General features: G+C 40.2%; 1 protein-coding gene across 2 annotated transcripts; it reads left to right on the forward strand.

Annotated features, from left to right (window-relative positions):
- The first annotated feature begins 11 nt into the window (after positions 1 to 11).
- Positions 12 to 23,641, forward strand: LOC126194728 (viral IAP-associated factor homolog). 2 transcript variants are annotated; one of them, XM_049932980.1, is made up of 5 exons: positions 12 to 114; positions 810 to 942; positions 15,840 to 16,068; positions 16,154 to 16,362; positions 23,479 to 23,641. In XM_049932980.1, exons 1-5 carry the CDS (start codon positions 31 to 33, stop codon positions 23,616 to 23,618), a joined length of 795 nt encoding a protein of 264 aa, XP_049788937.1. In that variant the 5' UTR covers positions 12 to 30; the 3' UTR covers positions 23,619 to 23,641. The 2 variants fall into 2 exon arrangements, with proteins under 2 accessions (XP_049788937.1, XP_049788938.1); XM_049932981.1 differs by lacking the exon at positions 12 to 114 and adding an exon at positions 131 to 332.
- Positions 23,642 to 25,785: the final 2,144 nt, after the last annotated feature.

The raw sequence follows: 25,785 nt of genomic DNA on the forward strand, positions 1-25,785 counted from the left end.
GAGGATTTCAGAGATTTCCTATAATAGGTAATGTTTCAGAAAATAAAGCGATCCGGCACGAAATGTGTTGCAGAACTGCAGCATTCGAAACATCAATTTTTGTCTCCTCTTGCTGTGAGTCACTGAGCCATATCATGAAACATAGTCGTCATCTAAAATGTGGTTTATCATGACTCACGCTGTCTGCAAGGGATGGTGGCCTACTTGAATCTACTGGTGGAAGTGAAGCAGAGCGTTTGAAGATTAAATTCTGACTGTCAGGGGATGTACTGATAGCTTTTTTACTTCAGGAACGGATCGTTGTTAAATCTTACAACTGCAATAAAATGCAGGTTCGTAGGTACTTGGTTGTTCTCTTTTTCAGATACGGGACACGAGGATCCAGTGCCCTTATATGGTGCGTTTGCTCGTAATATGAAAATCGTTTTGCAGTTAGCGGCGAATGTGCCTCTCATTATTGTAATCCTATAGATCCTGACCGTAGAACTGTGTGTGATTGTTGTTCTAATAATGTGTCGAGAACGCCGTCGATTAACATCAGAGGTGGAGAGAGGTGTGGTTATGCGAAATCTCACCATTGAGTAATGAATAAATAATTCCTTTATCGTAAATGACATTAATTTCAAGAAACTGTAAGGAATAGTTTGCACTAGGAAAGTTACTATGCTGTTCTTTAGCCCCACGAATTTCAGGTACAGGTGCTTGTATCCCAACTGTGTTCATAGCTGTATTCACTCTTTAGATGTTTACCACCGTAGTAAATTACACATCATTGTAGATGTTATAATATAACGTAGCACGTATTTTAGGATCCAAATGAAGATACGGAATGGAATGCAGCGTTACGAAGACATGGTATTCTTCCTGCAAAGGAAAAGGAAATTACTGAAGAGGAAGTACTAAATATTGTTGAAGCAACTATAGAAGAAAAGCAGTCCAAAGGTAGGGCATGATTTTTTTTTTTTTTTTTTTTTTTTTACAGTTAAATTAAATATTTCAGTTTCAGAAACTTTCATATGCTTTTCAAAGTTAATGAAAGCGTAGGAAATGTACAACACAGACATCCTTCACAAAAGGGAGGAAAGGAAAATAAAAGTTTATATTAATGTTAAAGTTCTTTGTAGGCCTAAGTTGTGTTATCCATTTTTTTGACGTGTCTCCTGTACACTAATCATATGATTAGAAAATGTGTTATGAGATGAATAAAACACTATTCACTATCCTACCGAATCGATTGCGCAGCTTAGATACTACTGTAGGCCTTCTCTAAAAGATAACACATTAATGCATTGAACAGTTGATGGGTTAGCCATATTAGAATTAACAGCTTAGAGTGCCTAAGCCAGATATTTACATGCCAGTTTATCCAGTGGACCTTCAAGGAGGAAATTTACTGACTGTGCAGATAAAGTGTGAAATTAGAACATGCCTACACTGAAAAAAGATAGATGAAAGAAGATATTTAAATATTCATGTGGCAGCTACAACTGGTTTTACACTAACCAGATTGTTATTTATTTATTTTAAGTTTACATAGTCCCGTTTTATGCTAAATTTAAGTTACGTTCTGATTTTGAACATAGAGAGCAAACATACCTGGAAATGCTTGGCATCCTATAGTGCACAAAGTGTTTACAGTTGTGAGGTTATTTGCTCTAGCTGTGGAATAATACTAGAGATGAGAACTTTTACTACTAAATATATCTAACAACAGCAGTGTTTTGGGTAGCTTTCTTTTTTATCCGCAATATCAGTGAATGTTTTCATTAAGAACTTCTTTTGTCTTTTAAGTCTTCATTACTGTTTATTGGTTACAAGTTTTCATGTTCTCTTCATTGATACCAATTAACACTTGTCTAAACTTTTCAGTCAAAAACTTAATCAGAATTTTACAATCTCATTTCATATGTAAAGATAAATGTACAGGAAATTTCAGTGTAAGTATGCAATTGAGACGCATACTAAATGTCATAAAAACCTAAACTAATCTTAATTTACAACCTTCAGTACAAGTTTATTGCATTATTCTACAAAAGCAGCTTTTCCCTCATTTAAAAATTCAGTGATTGAATAATAACGTTCTTGCACAAAGATGACATGTAATTTTCTTTTTACCTAACCCAGTTCCACACCATGAGACTTTTTGGGTCAACAGAAGCGTCCGATCCCACGCGTCGGCTTTGACCCGTGACGTAAGGGTGTTGTCGTGTGTGACGTCATGACGGCGCGGAGTTTGGTTTGTGAGTGTGGCGTGTTTGTAGATGTTGTCGTGTTGTGGTTTGTTGTGCTCTCTGGTGGTATGTTCAGGGTTTTCGTTTGTATGGTGCAATGGGCTCTGTTTGAGTGTCGGGTCTGTTTTCTAGTGGAATTCGTTTCAGTGAGTTAACGATTTTGTGTGAAGGTTAATTTAGTGTTGTTCGCTGTACATTGTTTGGTAATTTTAGTCAAATTAATTGGTTGTTGTTTTTGTTCAGGAATGGATATGACGGATAAAATTAACAGTGCGCAGGTCAAGGGAAGTGTTCGATCCCAGTGTGTGGCTGTGTATGTTGATATTGGTATCGGGAGATGTTTTTGAGCTATACAGACCAAGGGAAGTGTTTGACCCTAATTTATGGGATCGGGACCTGCTGTTGAGCTATATAGGTCAAAGGAAGTGTCCGATTCCAGATGATATTGTGTTTAGTGGTATTTGGGGAGTTTTGCGATGTCTGTTTTTTTCGTCGGTTTGTATGGGGGTTGGGGTCTAAATTTGTTTATATTAAGTTTGCCCACACCGAAAAACACCCCATTTCCCGCGCTTGTCCCGTTAGTGTCATTAGGCTTTTTGTGGAAAGTGTGTGTGTATTTTCGTCCTCATAATGTGTACGTACCGACTTTATATGCGCCATATTGGAATTGTGGTTTATGGTCGTTACAGATATATTTGTGACGTCATGGGTCAAAGCAAACAGGCGGGATCGGACGCTTCCGTATTTCCGACTTTTTTTCGCTTTTAATGTTGTATAAATATTTATAACCATCTAGTGAGAAATTTGGGAATAACGTTTTAATCTATGAGGTGTTAACATGAGTCTTGTTTGTTTTCTATTAACATACAGTCACTGATGAGCCAAGACATTATAACCACTGTTTAATAGCGTTTTGCTGCACCTTTGGAAAGTGATACAGCAGCAACTCTGCATGGTATGGATCCGACAAGTACTTGGTTCGTTTCTGAGTTACATGGCTCCAGGTGTACATGCACAGGTCACACAATAACCGAAAATTGTGGGCCATTTGTTTGTGAGTATGGAGCTGGCACCCAGTGGTGTCCCAAATGCACTCAGTCAGGTTCAGATCAGGCAATTTGGTGGCCGAAACACGGTGAGTTCACTATCCTGCTCCTCAAACTACTGTAGCACAATTCTGGTCTTGTGCCATGGATAGCTATCTGTTGGAAGATAAAGTTCCCAACAGGGGGCACAGAGCATAAAATGAGTGCAGGTGGTCCCATTAATCCCACGTGAATTTCCCCCATACATCATAATATTGTCCTCGCTAGTCAAGTTCCATGGCGAGGTGCAGATTTTGATCAGCTGTCCGCTGGTATGATGGCATATCCTGGCTCTTCCTCGTATGTGGTGTTACGAGAAATATAATTCGTCTGGCCAAGTGACACATCTCTGTTGATCTGTTGTCCAGTCTTTATATGATCTCAAGCCGACTGCAGTTGTAATTGACAGTGTTGTTGGGTCAACATAGAAACACACAGGGATCGTCCAGTACAGACCCCGTGTTCCACAGTGTGCTCCGAAACATTTGTGCCTGTGCCAGAATTTTACTTCATCAGGGCTACCATAGATTACCACCTATCCTGCTTTATGTAGTGGGCAAGTATTCGGCCTTCAAGTTCTGTGCTGAGATGTGGACGTCAAATACCTTGTCACCTACTCATGTTTTCACTGTCAGTCAGCAACTGTCATTTATAACAACGAAAACAATCAATTTTTGACAAAATAATTAAATTGGATTGATAAAAAAAACCTATTCACCAAGCTAAGACAGAACACACACTTAAAAGAAGGTTGTAATTAGGCAAGCTTTCAGAGCCAGTGGCTCCTCCTTCCGGAGTCCTCTCCAGTCCTTTTCATTCACCCCTCTTCCTTCCCCTCTGCCTAAAGGAGGAGCCACTGGTTGCGAAAGCTTGCGTAATGACAACCTTCTTTTACATGTGTTCTGCCGATCCTTGGTGAGTAGATTTTTTTTTATCTATCCAATTAAACCACTATCCTTTGATACTCATGACAGTAGTACATGTACAGCCGACCAATGTCGCGATTTCCAAGATGCTTGTTCCCAGGTGCTGCACCATAACAATCTGCCAGCATGCTAGTGGATTTCACAAGCAAGTTGGGAGGATGATGGTTCAAACCCACTTCCAGCCATCCATATTTACGTTTGCCGTGATTTGCCTAAATCGCTCCAGGAAAAAATGCCAGGATGGTTCCTTTGAAAGGGTACGACCAGTTTCCTTCCCTATCCTTGACAAAATCTGAGCTTGTGCTCCGTCTTTAATGACCTCGGTATACTTTTCTTGCTGCATCACATGTCCTAGTTTTGCAGTGGGCAACGGCATAATGTTTTGACTAATCAATGTATGTTGAAAATGGTTCCTATAAATAATTATGAATTGTTATGTACAGTAAGAATCAGTTTATATATGTTAATGTATGGAATAATTAAAATATGTAGAGTAATAAATAATAGTTTGTATGAATCCCTAGACTTAATATTACAAAAATTTCTAATAATAGTTCTTTGTAGTAATAACATCCTACGTACACTACTTCAATACCCCCAAAAGATTATTCTGAATCTTGCAAGAGATTCAAAGTAGCTGTGTTAAACAATTTTTCTAGGACAGTATTGTCATTATGAACGCCACAGTGTTCAAGCTATTTGTCAAGTAGTTTATATGAGAAGACCACAATAAATGTTTCTCTAAAAATATTCCATGAATTTGACAGAATCTGTTTCCTTAAATTCCTGATTTTGATAGGCAATTTGCTAGTTATTTGAGTCTGATTTTTTTCTTTGCTTTAAACTGTATTTGTTTTGTAAAACTTGCGTTTCGCCCATCAGTTAAAATGTTCAAATAATTTACGGGAAATCAGCTGGGTGACATCTTAGAGAATGATGGTTGTCAACAATGTCACCCTGCTACAGTTCTGTAACTTCTTGTGTTTTTACTACCTTTGTCATGTTTAATTTTAATCCATGTGTCAAACCAGTATACTAAGCTGTTTAGGGTATTAATTACTCTTTGGGGAATATGTTTTGTGGATTCTCTTTCAATAACTACAGTTATATCACCTACAAATAAAATTGTGTAGGGTGTTATATTTAGAGATAAGTCACTGTCATAAAATAAAAGCAGTGTTACAACCCCCGAGCTCAGGGGTTTAATATGTCAGAATGACCGAGAGGTATGGTTTGGGGGGAGAGGGTTGACTCACACCGAAGCATGCAGAGAAACACAGGCAAGTGTGTCATTGACTTTATTACCTCAAAGGTACACAGCAGCCTTCTGCTGAACTTTGCAAAGGCACTGCACAGCGTGTGTGCATGGGTCAGTGCAAATGCCGGAATCTGCAGCATCATTGTGTGGTTGCCCAGCCTTGCAGGCATGGCAATCCCACTTGCGCCACGGCTAAGTGGCTGTCGTGTGTCTGTTAACTGTGCTAGTAGCCCAGAACATGGCTGACTGTTCCCACAAGTGCGACTTGTGGGCCCCATGTAGAGCCCGAAGGGAAACAGCCGACCGCCATCATTGTAGTGAGCCACAGCAGCTCCGACTGTCCACCCAGGGCAGCTCATTCCATAGATAGCTTTACACCCGGGAGGCTGTGAGTTCGTGCCACGGCCCTGCCCCTGTGAACAACAGCTTGCAGTACGCCAGACGATGTACCCAGAGAAAGGAGGCCAGCAGCCTTCTTGCTCCTCACCCCGGTGTAGTTCCAAGGTACAATGCGTCCCGCCTCAGCAATGATGCATCCATGCAACGTACCGTATTTACTCGAATCTAAGCCGCACCTGAAAAATGAGACTTGAAATCGAGGAAAAAAAATTTTCCTGAATCTAAGCCGCACTTGAAATTTGAGACTCGAAATTCAAGGGGAGAGAAAAGTTTTAGGCCCCACCTCCAAATCGAAACAAAGTTGGTCCATTGTAATATGAGACACAATTTAGGTCGAATGAATGACGATACAGCTACAGTAGTTTGGTTCAAGTCGTAAGCTTAGCAGTTAAGCTTTACCAGGTAGCCATTGCTTTGAGTCAGGCGCTCCGTCCGTATTTATACGGGTACCCTTCCTTTTTCAAGTGCTTCGTCTAGTTTGAATTGATTGCTTATTTTTCTTTGATCTGATAAGTGCCGTTCTCTTTGTTATAGGTGTTTACGTCACTCTAATCTGAAGATGCATTACTGTACTGTGTCATGCATTGTTTGTCGCATTCTGATAATGTGTGTTAACGACATATCGCCACTCGCGGCATGGCTTGCTTTTGTGCACGCTAACGCCGCTTACAATTTAGAAAAAAGAGAGAGAGGAATTGTCTCATTAGCGAAACAATGGCAACAGACTGCTTTTTGTTGTAACTTACACTGCTGCTTTCTTTGTGATAATGATCAACAAGAACCAAATAATAGACTGCGTATGATAGAAGATGTTCTGAACGAGAGTTTAGCAAAAATTTTTCTCCGTTTGAAAATCTTTGCAGACGCCTCTTTAGTACATTACATTCTGCATAGAAATTAGAGTCATCTTAGATATAAAAATCTAGTCAACTGCCGTGCTTCATTTCTGACTGTGTCACTATTAGGCATAAGAATAATACGAATATAAACATGACATGATATGTATATTCTTCCGCGTTTGCTGTTGTCTCACTCTAGTTTCGTAGTTTATTAGGCAGACAGGATTTAAATGAGGTAGCAGCAAACATGAAAGAATACATGGCAAAATGTTTATATTCGTATTATTCTTATGCTGAAGAGAATACTGCATGTGATTCACAATTCATAAAGTTCCTATTAGCAACCATCTCTTCTCACAGCTAGGAAAAAATTCAGAACATAGAGTTGGCCATATTGACAAACATCCCAAACAGTCTTTCCAGTCGGATTTTCGTAGGACATTGAAATTCTGCTACATTCGAAGATGAACAATAGGGAATTTGTATTTACTTTGTTGGATAATGTATGAAAATGCAGTGGTCGAAACTCGGGGTGGAGAAAAAAGCCCATCTTCCACCTTTTTTTTTTAATTTATCTACTGATGCAAAGGTTTTTGCGCCAGTATTTATCTTTGTGCCTGCAAAGCATGCCCTTGTAGCGCTACATATATTAGACGACAGAAGTTAGTTGTGGCGCACCTACCAACATTTTTCAGAACTTCCGCTTACTTTGCACTCGATTTTAAGCAGCAGGTGGTTTTTTGGATTACAAAAATCGGAAAACAAGTGCAGCTTAGATTTGAGTAAATATGGTAGGTTGGAGGTAGCTGCCGCGGGCCGGTTGGCCGCCAATGTCCATCACCAAAAGGTCGTCATGGTCGACCTGCAACTTAAACAATAGTCATTCTCTCCTGTTCTAGATGCAAACAGAATGGCAACACGAGTGCCCCTTTGAGCCTCTGTGTTTCCTTATTTATATGTCTTTTCCCTACACCTCTGACATAGTTTCTCTGGAGGGGACAAGTAGTAATTACAAGGTCAGCTCTTGTCAGCCCACTTTGGCCCCTACACACAGTTCACTAGGTGCTGTTGTAACTGCAATGTATGGGCTCTTCACAGCATGTTGGTGCCCTGTGCTGCCCCGATTACTTCACGTTTGTGTACAGTGTGTCATCAGCCGTTCCTTCTAGCCTGTGAGCAGTGTCATAAACCTGTCTCGCAGAATCATTTGCAAAATGTCAAAATCACCCGTGCCTGCCACCCGATATCCCAGTTGGTCCCTTAATTACTGCCTTCCAGCCGTAGATGTGCAAAATTTCAAGAATTCCCCAAATGCACACTTGTAATTATTCATGGCGCTTCAACCGGACTGGGTCTGAAGTGGAACCTTGTGGGATGCTCCATGAAATAATTTTATTTACCTGATGTTGCAACTACCCTTTTCTTTCTCTCTATTAAATATGCTTTGTTCCATTTCAGAGCACTACTGTATATTACCCATTCTTTCTAATTCACAGAACACTAGCAAGTGTTTCACACAGTCATAAGCCTGTAGCAACCAAGGTCATAGGTTAACGTTGGCTCCTGTAATTACATGAGCTGTCAAACAATTCACGTTCCAGCCACCAGAGACAATGGGTTTTGGTTGTTTGTCCTCTGTGTTTAGTGTGATGTTCCATGAATTTTACATGATAATGTTAACATCTTGGCAATTATGGACAGCCTTGTGTTGAACTCTTCTCTAGTGCTAACTAGTCTTAGGTATTATAAAGTATCTTTTCTGTGTTTTAGTTAATAAATGTTATTTGTTACTGGTTCACTAGAGGTCATATTTTGTACAGTGGGCTGAGTATTACAAAAGCGCAGTTATAGTTGTTCAGTCGGCTAAAACCTAGAGGCACCAATGTTAGTGACCCTGACATGATCTTAGCATATCTGATCAGTCCACAAAACCAGAAGCAGCAGGAATAACTTTCAATAGGGAATGAATCCTTTTCACAAAATGTGAAACACATCAGCTGCTGAAGTACCTTCAGGATCATGACTCCCTGTAAGATTGCCACCATTCTGGCCTCGTAATCCTGCATTTGGTTTGCACAGATAGAAGTGAACTTTTGTTTTTCCAAAATAGTTATATATTCGACCAAATTTTCCTTGGTGGTTAGCCAGCTCCATCATCATTTTGCAGCTGAAGTCAAAGGTGTAATAACGGCGCCTCCTGAACGAGACTCCTATAACAAACTCTAGGCCAAATTAATTCACAGGATTTCCACATCATAAGAACAGCATGCGCAACAAGTCCTAATGCAAGAAGGTCGTAATATGTCAGGCACTTACGCCGTAAAGTCAATGCAGGCACTGTATGTGATACCTTACTATGTATGCTGTGGAGTGGCTGTCTTCCAGTGCAGGTGAAAGCTTTAATAATGTCCCAGACTGAAGTGCAATTAGATGCCATTGCGAATCTGGCCGATACGATACAATATGCGAGATTCCCGACTTCGATATGTGCAGCGGTAGCACAGTCCAACAGCGCTTTGTCATCAGTGGTGACTTGCACAGATTATGATTACCTCGGAGATAAAGTGAATGCTCTTAGTAAACAGATTAGTTAACTGCTGTCTCATTGCAACTGGAGCAATGACAGGACGCTGTCTCAAGGGATCGGATAGTCGTTCGTTCCTCTGCGAACTCCTAGGCTCAGAGTGTCGCAGAGCAGCAGCCTTCTGTTTGCTAGTCCCACAGGAAGTTTGTAGATGACGTGCACATGTGCACCTCCTTTATGCGTACCCAGATGCGAGTGACAGGCAGACATAGCCACATTTGATTGCCGATTGTTGTCACAGCATCTCTCTTATCAGTGATCGAAAGAGGGGACAAAAATTTGTTGTTGACATTAGTTCAGACTTGTGTATTTATTTATGTATATTACTTTACAATAGCTGTCCACAGATTTCATTCTCCCTCTTTGCAGCAAGCAATTCATCCTTTGTGACTTAACGGCAGTCAACATATTGCCATAGACTTGGAACAGTGGCATGTCTTTCCCTTGAATTTCACTGTTGCCGATATCACGGAACCCATAATCAGAGAAGATTTCCCGGTGCGTTATTATCTGTTACTGAATGTAACGAATGCAAGATTCATCGACAGCATCACAGGCCTTTAAACTGCTGGATTCGGATCCAACACAGTGCTACACAGCACCAAGTTCGTCTAGTTAGGAGGTTGTAAATACACCAAGCAACTTAAACATTTTCCAGCTATAATGTGACCTCCAGAGAGGTACTTCATAGTACTGTCCATTACATTAAAACGACTGATGGCTCCAGTTTTGTGCAGACCTAGGCAATTAGTTCCTTATGGTCTGGTCATCAAAGTCAGAATTCAACTCTGTGCTCAAAGAAAGTTTCATTTGGCCTGCTAACAGCCCATTATGACTTCTCCATCAAGTACCCAAGTAGTACGGTGTGTGGCGCCTGTGTGGTGGTTATGAAGTGCTTAATGCAAATACAGTGCCAGACAATTACCTGGTACCGCCGTTAAGGGATTTTAAATACGCTCTGCATGGTGCGACCGTTTTTAGTGTGCTAGGCTGCGCAAAGGCCTTCGTGCAAATTCCTGTGGTGGATGAGTACATCCCGAAAACAGCCATAATCATGCCATTTGGCTTGTTTGAGAGTCTCTTCATAGCATTTGATCTTAGCAATGCTGCACAGTCTTGGCAAAGGTTTACCGACTCTGTGCTGCAAGGATTGTCATTCTGTTTTGCTCACTATATGCCTCAGCCAATCAATTCCAGCAACACGAGGTGGAAGTCTGTAAATGATTAAAGCAACATGGTATGGTATCGAATACTACCAAGTGTGTATTTGGACAACCACAGGTTTATCTTCTTGGGCCATCTGATTTCATCAGCGGAGTCACTATTACTTCCAGAAAAAGTAGAAGCCATAGTGAAAATTCCACGGCTTGAAACTTTCAGGGATCTACACTGTTTCTGAGGAATGCTAAATTTTTTCTGGCGTCATCTACACCACCTGGCCAAGTTGCAAGAACCACTGAGTGCAGCACTCTCAAGTCCTAAAACTGGAGGAAATTCTCTGATTCAGTGGAGAGACAAGATTGAGCCATACTTTTGAAGTAGCAAAACGTAGCAAATGCCGCACTGGTGGCACATCCCGCATTGGATGCACCTCTTGTGTTGGTGGTAGGTGCTAGCCAGATTGCTATCATTGCAGCATTACAACAGCTAGTCGACAACACACTTGCCTTTTTTTCACTCGAGCCTTCACCACTGCTGCAAAAATGGAATGGTTACAATCATGAACTTCTTGCTGTTTATGAATCAATCAGGTACTTTTGCCCTCAGATGGGAACCAGAGCGTTCACATTTTTTATTTGTCTGTGCTTTTGACAGAATGACAACTGCTATCCACATCAGTACAATCATTTAGAGTTCACTGCCCAATTGTGCATTGACATGCACCATATTTCGGGCATTTACAACATTGTGGCCGACGGCCTGTCTCAGGTTAGCAGCATAGCAAACTCTGTTGACTTTGCACAACTTGCAAAGGCACAGGAATCTGACCAGGAACTCCGAAATCTACTGAAAGGTGCATCGTCCACCCCACAGCTACAGATGGCTGATGTTCCTGATGCATACATGATATTTCTGGTGGAAGGCCTCATCCTTTTCTGCCACACACATCCCACAGATGTGCCTTTCGTCAGAATTCACAACCTGTGCAACCCTGGTGTTAGATCAACTCACCTGGTTTCAAAACGTTTTGTATGGCCCGGCATGCAAAAGTATCATCACTAGTGGACTGACTTGTACATTAATTGCCAGCAAAGCAACATATCCCATCACATGCATACACCAGTAAGAGATTTTCTAGACACAATTTCTGCACAAGCACATTGATGTAGTAGATCCTCTGTCTTCGCCAAAAGGGCAGTCCTATTTTTTAACTGCAATCAGTTTTTTCACTCATTGGCGAAAGCAATGACCGTCGACAACATTTCAGCAGAAACCCTAGCCTCTACCTTTGTACCAAATTGGATTTTGCACTTCAGCTGCTGTGTGCTGCATATAAGTACAGACTGCGGCAGATAATTTGCTTCAGAGCTATTTACTCAACTTAGTAGCAAATTCTGCAGTGCTATTCATTATTGGACAACAAAGTATCACCCAGTGATTAATGGCATGATTGAACATTGGCACCATTCTTTGAAAACTTCACTGATGTGTCATGACACTAGTTGGTTAACACCTTTATCCAAGTCCTTCTCGATCTTCACAACACACCCAATGATAAGCCATAATATTACGACCACTGCCCACCATGACTTTGGATGCCACCTGGTGGCATTGCGTGCACTTAACGCAGTAACGAAAGTATGTAAACAGAGCAGAAGCGGATGGGAGATCACCCTAGTGAATATATGGGCTGCAAGTGGGGAAATCCATTGAGATAAGGGACTTTGTCAAAGGGCAGATTATTATGAAGCTGGTCAAATGTTTATATGATACAGTCATGAGCTTCTGTGGAAAGAGGTAGAGGGACAGTGAAACAACCACTATGCACTAAATGGTTGGACGCCCACAACTCTTCATAGAACATGGGGTTTGGAGGCTTGTCTGCTCTATAAAGTAAGATAGTTGATGATTTGTGGCACCTCTGCTGAAAGGGCAAAATACTGGTGCTTGCACAAGTGTTAGAGTACACCATTCATCCTACATTGTTGATCATAGAGCTCTGCTGCAGATCATCTCTATGTGTGCGCATGTTGACCCAATGAAATTGTCAGTTACGATTGCTGTGAGCACAGGACTATCTGGATTCGACTTTTGATCAATGGAAAAGTGTTGACCTTTGAATAAATCACATTTTTGCTACACTAGGTCAATGGTTGTCTCCACAAATGCCATCATTGAGATGAACAACGGCTGAAAACGTGCAGCACACCACAGATATGGGCTGGTGTAAGTAGTATTATGCTAAGGGAACATTCTCCCGCACTTGCATTGGAGCTGTGGTAGAAATCGAAGACACGCTGACATCTGCGAACCACCTGCATACCTTCATGCTTGATGTCTTACACGACAGTGGTGCCCATCTTTCAGCAGTATAACTGTTCATGTCTCAGAGCCAGAACTGTGCTATGATGATTTGAGGAGCATTATAGTGAACTCACATTGATATCTTGGTGACCAAATTAGCCTTATGTAAATTGTATGGAATGCATCTGAGTCACTATTGGCTACCATCACCGTGTACACAAATCAGCACCCCTTTATTTACATGAATTACAAGACCTGTGTGTAGACTTCTAATGCCACATATGTCCACAAACCTGCCAACAAACTTTCTGATCCTTGAAACTGAGAATCAGTGATGTATTTTGTTCCAAAGTTGGACAAACAAACTATTAAACAGGTGGTTATATGTTATGGTTCCCCAATGTATAAACCAGACTTGGGTTTTTCATAAGCAGGGCTCATTTACAGTGAAGCTCTATGACTCCCTGGCGAATTCATTGACCCAAGTTCGATGCATCTTCCTGACCATGACCAAAAAGCTTTCATTTGTCACCTGAAGGAACAAATTGTGTGCATTCACCCCCATGAAGCAAGTAGACATGGCACAAGGCCAGTCTGCATGCCTTGTGATTTACAAACATGCACATGTCATGCTACACACAAACAGTGTCAAACCAGTGCTACAATTTGCCTTACACCGGCCCGCATTGTGTCATCAAAAGAGGAACATGAACTCTGGGCATTGTAGTGAATCGCAAAACTATCACAGGTTACATGTTCCCAGAGCTCACACACACACACACACACACACACACACACACACACACACACACACACACACACCACAGAGCCATCCTGAACCTCATTCATGCTCAAGCAAAATCGCATCTGTCCAAAGCAGCCCCTTACCTGAATGTTGAACATGCTCCAGGTGTTGAGCGCACTACTCATTGCACAACCCCCAAGAAGTGACCAGGATCATCAGTTACTGTCAGCTACTGTGTTTCGCACTTGAGCCACCAGCGGTGCTGCATTTTTGTTTGTTCTCTATGTGTAGTGCGATGTGCCATTGAACGTCACAGAGGACACTAATATCTTGGCAATTATGGATAGTTGTGTCAAACTCCTCTCTGGTACTAACTAATCTCAAGTATTATCAAGTAACTTTTTTCTGTGTTTACTAGTTAATAAATGTTATTTGTTCCTGGTACACTGGAATGCGTATTTCGTACACTTGGCCAAGTATCTCGAACACACAGTTATAGCTGTTCGGATGGCTAACACTTAGTTGTGCTGATATTTAGATGTAAATCACTTACATAAAATAAAAGATAGAGCTTGAAATGGAAATACAGGATTGAGCTTGAAATGGAACCATGTGGGATGCTCTGTGAAATAATTTTATGTATCTTTCTAATTCATTAAGTACTAGGGACTGTTCTCACAGTTGTAAGCTTTTGTGTAGTCAGGTAATTCCTGTGATTTTTTTTGGGACTTGTTCATCGATATGCAAATTTTCTCATTAAATTTGTTGATGGTAAATTGATTTAATATGATGATAATAGCTTTTGCTAAAAAAAAATTGGGTCTGAGTTGCAACAAGATTATCAAATACTTTTGAAAAATTAAGAAACTACTTTGTTAGTCAGTAGTGTCCTGCATCTTCTTCGGATCTATTCGTGAATAAGAGCTTTACTACTATATACCTCAGAGTATTACTCCAAATTCATTGTGAATGGGGTCCTGATATTTTACTAGTAACTATTTTAATTTCTCTAATGAATGTTTCATGTGATCCAGTTGAATTTTTATATTTTTAGAGATAATAATTCTTCTTCTACATCTTTAGCTATGACTCCTTAAAATTTTGTTAGAAGCTTTGTGTTACTCTGATGCTGACCAGGACATTAAGAGATGGACTTTACCAAGCTAACCAATTTTTATCAATATCTGGATGCATTTACAAAAAGTTCATTGAAATATTCTAATATTTCTGAAGGATTTAAAATTGTTTGTCACCTACCTCAATTTTGGAAATTTGTGGACTCCCAGCTGTGACACTTTGTGGTTCACTTGTGCAAAAATATTGGACATGCCATGTTATTATAGTTTAAGGGGGAAAAGTGTAATTCAAATATATAGCCATTTACACACTTATAGGCGTAGTTTGATGATAATGGGACAGATGATCATTTATGATACGGTGTTTTAGGAGTTTGTTGGTGTTCCAAGAAAACAGGAGGATGAGAATACACGAGCCAGACAGTAATCTAATAGTATTATGTTTGCAATTGTTCATTTTTTTAAAAAAAATATATCATTCTTCATCACTTATCTATGATGACCTCTTCTGCTCTACTTACGGTATGTGTTCCATATTGTCCTAGTCACTTCATTTTACATCATTTGACAGCACTAATTTTGAAATATTTACGATACTTAGGTTTTTAATTTTTCAGCATTACCCTTTCACGTCCTGTGCCTGAAATATCTACTTTCATAAACTCAGAGTCACATCTTCATTTGCTGATACAAGATTTATCTTTATGAAGAAAGCTCTTTTGTCCACACCATTCCACCCATTTTGCTGTGCTACGTAATGTCAGTTGTTTCCCTATCATTCTGGTATTAATGTCATTGCTATTTATGTCTCCCTACCTGAGTTCGTTCTATATTTTAGGTCACTTTGCCTACATTTACTTTTCTTCTTACATCACTTCACTTGCTTTGTAAAGTATGTCTGCTGAGTACCAATTCTATGACAATAGCATATATGTTTTGTTCTCTGTGGTTTCCTTCCCTAATACATTTCATATGAATCCCCAATCAACTTTGTAAAGGCAGTGCCTCAGTTCATCTCCATTGCTATCAAAGCTGAACCAATTTTTCATCTTTAATGTTGTTGCTGCTGTGATACACTGAATGCTGACAAAATAAAGTGTTATTTATAGTAATGCAATCCTTGCCTTGTCTTCTATTCATGACTTAAGAAAAGATAAAACATGTCCCTCCTTTCTCTTCCCCTTGCCCCAAGCTGCTGATGCATTGATAATGCTTTTGAACTTTGTTACAGGAACAAAAAAATTAGAACAGTGTACTCTTGATGAACTGGATGAATTGGAAGATGAAGAAGATGAGAGAGTATTACTGGAGTATCGCAGAAAGCGAATTGCTGAGATGCAAGCAGAAGCTGCAAAGTCAAAGTTTGGTGAGGTAAAGGAGATAAGTGGAGAAGATTATGTTCAAGAAGTCAACAAAGCTGGTGAAAATATTTGGGTAGTCTTGCATTTATATAAACAAGGGTAAGTTAGTTATCGAATGATCTAATTCGTGAATAGTTCTTGGTTAATAAAAATACAAAGTTTCATTTTTCTGACTTATTTACAGCATCCCATTATGTGCATTACTCAATCAGCATTTATCGCAACTTGCCGCAAAATTTCCAGCCACAAAATTTTTGAAAAGCATATCAACCACATGTATACCAAATTTCCCTGACAGCAACTTACCAACTATTTTTATATATTATGAAGGAGAACTCATTAAACAAATGGTTGGGCCTTTAAACTTCCGTGGAATGAATATGACTGTTGAAGGTAAGGTCTTCTTTTATAGTATATAATTTATAGTTCAGCATGTAGTAGTGCCACATTTACATTTACAATTTTACACATTGTGTGTTATGAATTATTTTTGCATATATTCTGTAATAATCATCTTTTCAACCATTAAAATTTTAGACACATTGTTCTTCACTACCAAAGGTTTATCGGCTTTACATTTCAGATCAGTTATTTGTTTTTGGTTCTCTCTTATACTTTAACAAAATAATGCTGTTGTGTCAAATCATTGCTCCCACCCCTCCCCATTTTTTATTTTATTTTCCTGATCAATTTGATTTATTCATCCAGGGATAATTTCATAATGACGGAGGATTTGTCGTCATAATACAATGGAAATAAATAGTTCAAAACATACGTATATATTATGTGTATAATTATGCTTTTATGACGATAGAATAGGATAGGACAAGTGACTGGACATGGCCTCGATGAAGGAATCTTCCTGGCATTTGCCTGAAATGATTTATGAAAACCACAGGAAATCTAAATCGGGATGGGTGGACATAGCAAACTCTATTCTCCTGCACTGCCTGTTTAGTGCCAGAGTACAGAGAGTGGGAGCTCCTGGCAACAGTTAACCATGACAAGCAGCCATGGCTGTGGCAGAGGGATTCACATGGGAAGAGTGTCTAGTCAGAGTGTTCGGCTCCATTCCAGATGATTTGCTACTAAGAGGATCAGACGTCCTTACACTAATGTCGGCAACACCCCAGCAGTCTCACCATAGAAAACAAACCATTCCAGTGCAGAAAGGTATGAACCCCAAGACTTCCACTTCCTGGCTGTGGCATGAGAGGAAAGTTGATTCAAAAGAAATGGTGAGAAATACCATTTTCAATATATAGTTTGTACCCAAAGAGCCTCTGTGCAGACTTGGAACAACATTGTATCAATTTTTTCTGCCCTGTCCAACAAGGGCCAAAAGACAATAGAGTAGATACAGGCTTTTATTTTAGCTTTCAAAGATGATATATTACCTGAAACAGTAAAAGCCATGTATTTAAAAGTTGCAAATTGGGCATATGACTTCATAGCGCATAAATGATCCCATCTGTAGATGGTTGCAGCATAAGAACACTCTAGCAGTGACACATATATATGTCAACTGTGGAGACCAACTTTTCTCTTGGTCTCTGAATTTCCCAATTTTAAAGAAGAAAAGAAAGATGCAAGAATATAAAACCTTTGACCATCCTTCATATTTTAAAACAAAAATATGTACTTCACAACCATGGTGACTTAGCCTCTAAGCAATGGTGAAGATGAACACATTTTCCTCAATGTCAGGCTCTGATGGTCACATGAATACATCTGTTTTGAGGGGCACAGGTTGTTCCCCCCCCCCCCCCCCCCCCCCCAAATGCCTTGTGGAAGTCAAGAAAGACCCCTCGTGGCTGTCTTCTTTGCCTCCTGTAGGGCCTATAACACCTCATTGTGTTACCACACTGCTTGAGTGAGGGGGTTTCACAAGCTCATCCCAATTTTTATTTAGAATGTTCTAGTTTCTGGTTCTACATTTGAATTGGTGTGTCTTTAATACTCTTCGTACACAAGATAATGTTTTCCTACTGGGGTCTGTGCTGAGAGGGACCTTTTTCTGGATAGCTGTCCTGTTAATCACTGCTTAAGGTCTCATTGTCCCTGCATGTTTTCAATTTTTGTATTTATTACAGTTCTTAAACCATGAGTGTTTTGAATGCTGGCCAAATGGTGCTATAAGAGAATCACAATACTGGAAACCTCGTGCATGGCTTCCAATTTTTCACTGGCAAACATGTGCTATACTCTTCTGCCAACCTAGAATTATTCATCCACATCCAGAACTTTACCTTCACAATGAACTTCTCAATGGGGTAGAGTCATCTCACTTTTTGGAACTTTTATTTTTGCCTGATTGACTTGGTTTTCACATATTTGGCAGCTTAAAGAGAAGTGTCTGTTGAAACTCAACACTCCCTGCTGCATAAGTAACAGATATTGGTATTATGAACAGCTCCACCCTATTATTACTTTACAAAGTCATTCTTGACTGGATTATGGGAGTCTGGCTTCACAGGTATCTGGCTCCATCAGGAGGCAACTACAGGACCCTTATTGCTATGGGCCCCTTAAGGGCAAACTCTGTTGAGGCCCTCCTGGTAGAGGCTGGGATTTCTCCTCTACAGATCAGACACCTTTGAATTGTGCGGTATATGTCTGCAACTTCCCTGAACATCCAAATCACCATATCCATTTCCCCGACGGGGAAAGTCATCTCCCACAGAGGTGGCCCATGTCTGGCATCCAAGTAGCAGTTCATCGGTGTTTCTTCGCTCTGACCTCCTCCTCCCACCCACCTTCCCCCCATGTGCACCTCATTCTTCAGACTAAAGACTAATAGAAATAGTAAACACCTCTGCATTTCCACAGTTATTCAGCTCAATTCTTGGCAGATTTACTAGTTCAAAAGACATCTTTACTGACAGTTTAGGGGTAAAAGATCACATCGGCTATGCCATCACACTATCCGTGTGTCAAGAACAGCACTCCCTATCTTATAGGTGCTATGTTAGTGGCCATTATCATTCTATTATACTAGCACTTGGCCTTTTGAAAATTCCCTGATCTACAGTGACACTAAGGAGTTAATGGGTCAAACTGATGCTATTCTTGGAACCTGTTGATTTTGACAGTGCAAAACCTTATTTGGAGCTTGATTGTATTCCTCTAGACAGCAAGCCAGATAGTGATTCCAGAGAATGAGTAGCTGATGATGATCAGTTAGCAGAGGAAGCTACTGTGATGGAAACCTTGCAGATTTGGGTTGTTGTTTTGTCTTAAGTACAGAGACTGCTTTGATTCAGCTATCCATGCTACTCTATCCTGTGCAAGACTCTGTATCTCCAAATAACTACTGCAACTTACATCCTTCTGAATCTGCTCAGTGTATTCATCTCTTGGTCTTCCTCTACAATTTCTACCCTCCACACTTCCCTCCAATACTAAATTGGTGATCCTTTAATGCCTCAGAACATGTCCTACCAACCAATCCCCTCTTCTAGTCAAGTTGTGCCACAAATTCCTCTTCTCCCCAAATTCTGTTCAGTAGCTCCAAATTAGTTACATGATCTACCCATCTAATCTTCAGCATTCTTCTGTAACACCACATTTCGAAAGCTTCTATTCTCTTGTCATCTAAATTATTTATCATCTGTGTTTCACTTCCATAGATGGCTACGCTCCATACAAATACTTTCAGAAAGGACTTCCTGACACTTCAATTGATACTCAGTGTTAACAAATTTCTCTTCTTCAGAAATGCTTTTCTTGCCATAGCCAGTCTACATTTTATATCCTCCCTACTTCAACAATCATCAGTTATTTTTCTTCCCAAATAGAAAAACTCATTTACTACTTAAAGTGTGTCATTTCCTTATCTGATTCCCTCCACATCAACTGAATTAATTCACTTACATTCCATTAACTTTGTTTTGCTTTTGTTGATGTTCATCTTATATCCTCCTTTCAAGACACTGTCTATTCTGTTCAGCTGCTCTTCCATGTCCTTTGCTGTCTCTGACAGAATTACAGTGTCATTGGCTAACCTCAAAGTATTTATTTCTTCCCCATAGATTTTAATTCCTGCTCCAAATTTTTCTTTTGTTTCCTTTACTGCTTGCTCAGTATACAGACTGAACAACATCAGGAATAGACTACAACCCTGTCTCACTCCCTTCCCAACCACTGCTTCCGTTTCATGTCCCTCGACTCTTATAACTGCCATCTGGTTTCTGTAAAAATTGAAAATAGCCTTTCGCTCCCTGTATTTTACCCCTGCCACCTTCAGGATTTGAAAAAGAGTATTCCAGTCAACATTGTCATAAGCTTTCTCTAGGTCTACAAATGCCATAAATGTAGGTTTGCCTTTCCTTAACCTATCTTCTATGGGAAGTCATAGGAACAGTACTGCCTTGCTTGGTCCTACATTTCTCCGGAATCCAAACTGATCTTCCCCGAGGTCGGCTTAAGTTTTTCCGTTCTTCTGTTAAGGATTTGTGTTAGTATTTTGCAACCATGGCTTGTTAAACTGATAGTTCGGTAATTTTCACTCCTGTCAACACCTGCTTTGTTTGGGTTTGGAATTATTATATTCTTCTTAAAGTCTGAGGGTATTTTGCCAGTCTCATACATCTTGCTCACCAAATGGAAGAGTTTTGTTATGGCTGGCACTACCAATGCTATCTGTAGTTCTAATGGAATGTTGTCTACTCCTGGTGCCTTGTTTCGACTTAGGCCTAGGTCTCTCAGTGCTCTGTCAAATTCTTCACTCAGTATCATATCTACCATTTCATCTCCGTCCTCCTCCATTTCCATAATATTGCCCTCAAGTACATCACCTTTGTATAGACCCTCTACATACTCCTTCCACCTTTCTGCTTTTCCTTGTTTACTTAGAACTGGTCTTCCATCTGAGCTCTTGATATTCATACAGGAGGTTCGCTTTTCTCCAAAGGTCTCTTTAATTTCCCTGTAGGTGGTATCTATTTTACTTGTAGTGATACATGCTTCTACATCCTTACATTTGTCCTCTAGTCATCCCTGCTTAGCCATCTTGCACTTCATGTCGAACTCATTATTGAGACGTTTATATTCCTTTTTGCCTGCTTCATTTACTCCGTTTTTGTATTTTCTTCTTTCATCAATTAAATTCAGTCTCTCTTCAGTTAGCCATAGATTTGTAGGCTAACCCTTGTCTTTTTACCTACTTGCTCCTCTGCCGCCTTCACTATTTCATCTCTCAAAGCTACCCATTCTTCTGCTACTTTATCTCTTTCCCCTGTTCTTGCAAATGGTTTCCTAATGCTCTCTCAGAAACCTCTACAGCCTCTGGTTTTTTCAGTGTATCCGGGTCCCATCTCCTTAAATTCCTACCGTCTTGCAGTTTCTTCAGTTTTAGTCTACAGTCCACATCTGCACCTAGAAATGCCTTACTACTTAAAACCTGCACCTAGAAATGCCTTACTACTTAAAACCTGGTTCCTAAATCTCTGTCTACCATTATATAATGTGCCTGAAACCTTCCAGTGTCTCTAGGCCTCTTCCACATATATAACTTTCTTTCATGATTCTTAAACCAAGTGTTACCTATGATTAAGTTATGCTCTGTGTGAAATTCTACCAAGTGGCTTCCTCTTTCATTCCTTACCCCATTCCATATTCACCTACTACTTTTCGTTATCTTCCTTCTCCTACTGTCGAATTCCAGTCCCTCATGACTATTAAATTTTCGCCTCCCTTCACTGTCTGAATAATTTCTTTTATCTGTCATACATTTCTTCAGTTCTTCATCTACAGAGCTAGTTGGCCTATAAAATTGTATTACTGTGGTAGGTGTGGGCTTCGTGCCTATCTCGGCTACAATAATGCGTTCACTATGCTGTTTCTAGTAGCTTATCTGTGTTCCTATTTTTTTTTTTACTCATTATTAAACCTGCTCCTGTGTTACCCTTATTTGATTTTGTATTTATAACCCTGTATTAATCTGACCAGAAGTCTTCTTCATGCTGCCATCGAACTTCACCAATTCCCACTATATCTAACTTTAACCTACCCATTTCCCTTTTTAAATTTTCTAACCTACTTGCCCGATTAAGGGACCTGACATTCCACGCCCCGATCTGTAGAACACCAGTTTTGTTTCTGCTGATAAAGACACCCTCCTGAATAGTTCCCAGCTGGAGATCCAAATAGGGGGCTATTTTACCTCCGGAATATTTTACCCAAGAGGACACCATCATTTAACCACACAATAAAGGTGCCATGTCATCAGGAAAAATTTCACCTGTAGTTTTCCCTTGCTTTGAGCCATTCGCAGTGCCAGCACAGTAAGACCTTTTTGGTTGATATTACAGGGCCAGATCAGTCAATCATCCAGAATGTTGCCCCTGAAGCTACTGAAAAGGTTGCTGCACCTCTTTAGGAACCACACATTTGTGTGGCGTCTCAACAGATACACCTCCATTGTGGTTGCAGCTACGGTATGGTTATCTGTCTCGCTGAGACACACAAGTCTCCCCACAAATGGCAAGATCCATGGTTCATTGCGGGGGGGGGGGGGGGGGGAGATATAGGCATAAGAATCCAACTTATGGTCAGAGCTGTGTCTTCAGCTTTTCGAGACACAGAATGAGGGATGGCAATTACTAGTAATAAGAGTCGAGGGCCACAAGGTGATCTTCTCTTCGGCGTTCCCAAAGGGAATTTGTCCTTTTCAGCTCTGTATCAGCCATATCTGGCTGACTCGCAGTCATGTCCTCCAGTGAGATGACCCACCCCTTGCCATCGTGACGCCCCTGTTCAGTGGCCTGTACCCTTTTTAGAGTGCCCTGACGTATCAGTGCTTTGCAGCAAGCTTGAGGACTCATCAACTCTGCTGTTAGATGGTGACATACATGTGAAAGATGTAGTTTTACATTTTCTTTCAAGAAAGTGGTTCACCTACTGTCATTTGAAGTTTGGCACCATGCCTCTCATCTGTTTTTACCATCCTGTGACAGCCCTTCTGAGGGGCTGCTGGTTGGGTGTGAAACTTTTCCCCCTGCCTCATGACTAGCACAGAGGGTGGTTGGGGGGGGGGGGGGGAGTGGACAGTCTGGCTGCGTGTAGTTATCCACCTCCCTCACCTCACTGTATTTTATTACTTTTTTATGGTTATTTTCCCTTTGCTTTACTTCTTACTTTATTCTGTTCATCAGATTGTATCAGACAATTGCTTGACTCGTTCCACATTTCTGGAGGTGGTTCTCCTGTATGGGAGTTACAGAACAAAATGAATCAATTAATTTTCCACCTCTAACTTTTTTATGCATTTAAACCATTCATTTTCAAACTTGAAACCTTGGTGAGAGTTCCTCTCATTTATTCTGTAACTGTGGGTAACTGCCATCAAATTCTGAGAAATAAATGATTGACTTAGTATACTGAATTAAATACTTAACCTTTAATTCTGATTTGGGTATATTTGTGCACATAATTCTGATTCTGATTTGCATCATATATTTGTATACATATTGCACAGTAGTGTAGTGTTTCACATACTGCATGTTTCAGAGCTTGAGTGGATACTAGGAGAAGCTGGTGCTGTGAAAACAACACTTGAAGAAGATCCAAGACTTAAAATTAAGGATGTGCTCTTTTCTAAGCTAAAAAATACAGCTGATGATGATGATAGTGATAATAATGACTGGTAATAAAAGCAAGACTCAGTCTGTAAGGTGTAATTAATTCTCCTTCCCGCCATCCTCATTTTTTACTCATATTATGCAAGATGATGTGCATAATTAATGCTTATCTGTGGACTGTTGAGAATGTAGTGCCTGGTGGGTATACTGGTTTAGTTAGTATAGTAACTGCTAAAGTTCTCAACAGAAGCAAGGAAACTGCACTGCCTTTTCTGTGTTAGAAATTATTTTGTTTGGTTGGTGCCTTGCAGTTAACCAAGGACCTTAAGATTTTGCATGAACCGAGGTCTGGCAGCCACATCACACGAGAAAATGCGAAAAATGTTAAAATGTAGTAAAAACCTGAGAAAACTTCCCGGTTTCTTCATTTGCTATCATAAAGACGGAATGCCAGATCGTCACATTCGTCGCTTTTCTCTTGGTAACGTTTACATTTAATGTCTGGAAATTTGTGTCATGTGCTGAGGTATCCAGTGGCACCACTAGCAACAAAATAAAAGTTTCTAAGTGGATGCAATTGGCAAGTAAAAAGTAGTAAAAGTCAAGAATTAGTTGTCGAAAACTCAATTATTGGCCGGTTTTTATGCCTTGCAGTTGACAGAGGACCTTAAGATCTTGCATGAACCGAGGTCTGGCAGCGACATCACACGGGAAAATGCAAAAAGTGTTAATATGTAGTAAAAACCTAAGAAAACCTCACGTTTTCGTCATTTGCTTTCTTAGAGACGTAATGCCATATTGTCACATTGGTCGCTTTTCTCTCGGAAACGTTTACATTTATCGTCTGGAAATTTATGTCGCGTGCTGAGGTATCCAGTGGCACCACTAGCAATGAAATAGGAGCTTCTAACTTGATGCAATCGGCAAGTAAAAAGTAGTAAAAGTCAAGAATTAGTTGTCGAAAACTCAATTATTTGAGGGTTTTGGTGCCTTGCAGTTGACCGAGGATCTTAAGATTTTGACCCACATCACACGAGAAAATGCGAAAAGTGTTAATACATAATAAAAACCTCACGTCTTCCTCATTTGCCTTTGTAATGACATAATGACAGATCGTCACATAGGTCGCTTTTTTTCTTGTAAACGTTTATATTTATCGTCAGGAAATTTGTCACGTGCTGAGGTATCCAGTGGTACCACAAGCAACAAAATAGAAGCTTCTAAGTTGATGCAATCCGCAAGTAAAAAGTATTACAAGTAACGTTTTAGTTGTCAAAAAGACAATAATTGCCCGGTTTTGGTGCCTTGCAGTTGACCGAGGACCTTAAGACTTTGCATGAACCTAGGTCTGGCAGCCACATTACACGAGAAAAGGCAAAAAGTGTTAATAGGTAATAAAAACCTATGTCGGATGCTGAGGTATACGGTGGCACCACTAGGTACAAAATAGCTTTTAAGTTCATGCAATCGGCAAAGTAAGAAGCAGTACAAGTCAAGTTTTTACTGTCGAAAACTCAATTATTGGACGGTTTTGGTACCTTGCAGTTGACCGAGAACCTTAAGATCTTGCATGAACCGAGGTTTGGCAGCCACATTGCACGAGAAAATACGAAATGTGTCAATATGTAGTAAAAACCTAAGAAAGCCTGAGGGTTTCGTCATTTGTCTTCGTAAAGAGGTAATGCCAGATCGTCACATTGGTCGCCTTTCTCTCGTAAGCATTGCATTTATCGTCTGGAAACGTACGTTACGTGCTGAGGTATGCAGTGGCACCACTAACAACAAAACAGATGAGTCTAAGTTGATGCAATCAGCAAGTAAGAAGTAATACAATTCAAGATGTAGTTGTCGATAACTCAATTATTGGCCGCTTTTGGTGCCTTGCAGTTGACCGAGGACCTTAAGATTTTGCATGAACCGAATTCTGGCAGCCACATTAAATAAGAATATTCGAAAAGTGTAAAATATAGTAAACACCTAAGAAAACCACACGTTTTCATCATTTGCTTTCGTAATGCCAGATATTCACATTGTTCGCTTTTCTTTTGGAAACCTTTACATTTATCGTCTGGATATTTATGTCACGTGCTGAGGTATCCAGTGGCACTACTAAAAACAAAATAGAAGATTCAAAGTTGACGCAATCGCCAAGTACGAAGTAGTACATGTCAAGATTTAGTTGTCGAGAACTCAATTATTGGAGGGTTTTGGTGCCTTGAGGGCGACCGAGGACCTT

The sequence above is a fragment of the Schistocerca nitens genome, chromosome 7 (assembly GCF_023898315.1).
Source record: "Schistocerca nitens isolate TAMUIC-IGC-003100 chromosome 7, iqSchNite1.1, whole genome shotgun sequence".
NCBI classification, from domain to species: Eukaryota; Metazoa; Arthropoda; class Insecta; order Orthoptera; family Acrididae; genus Schistocerca; species Schistocerca nitens.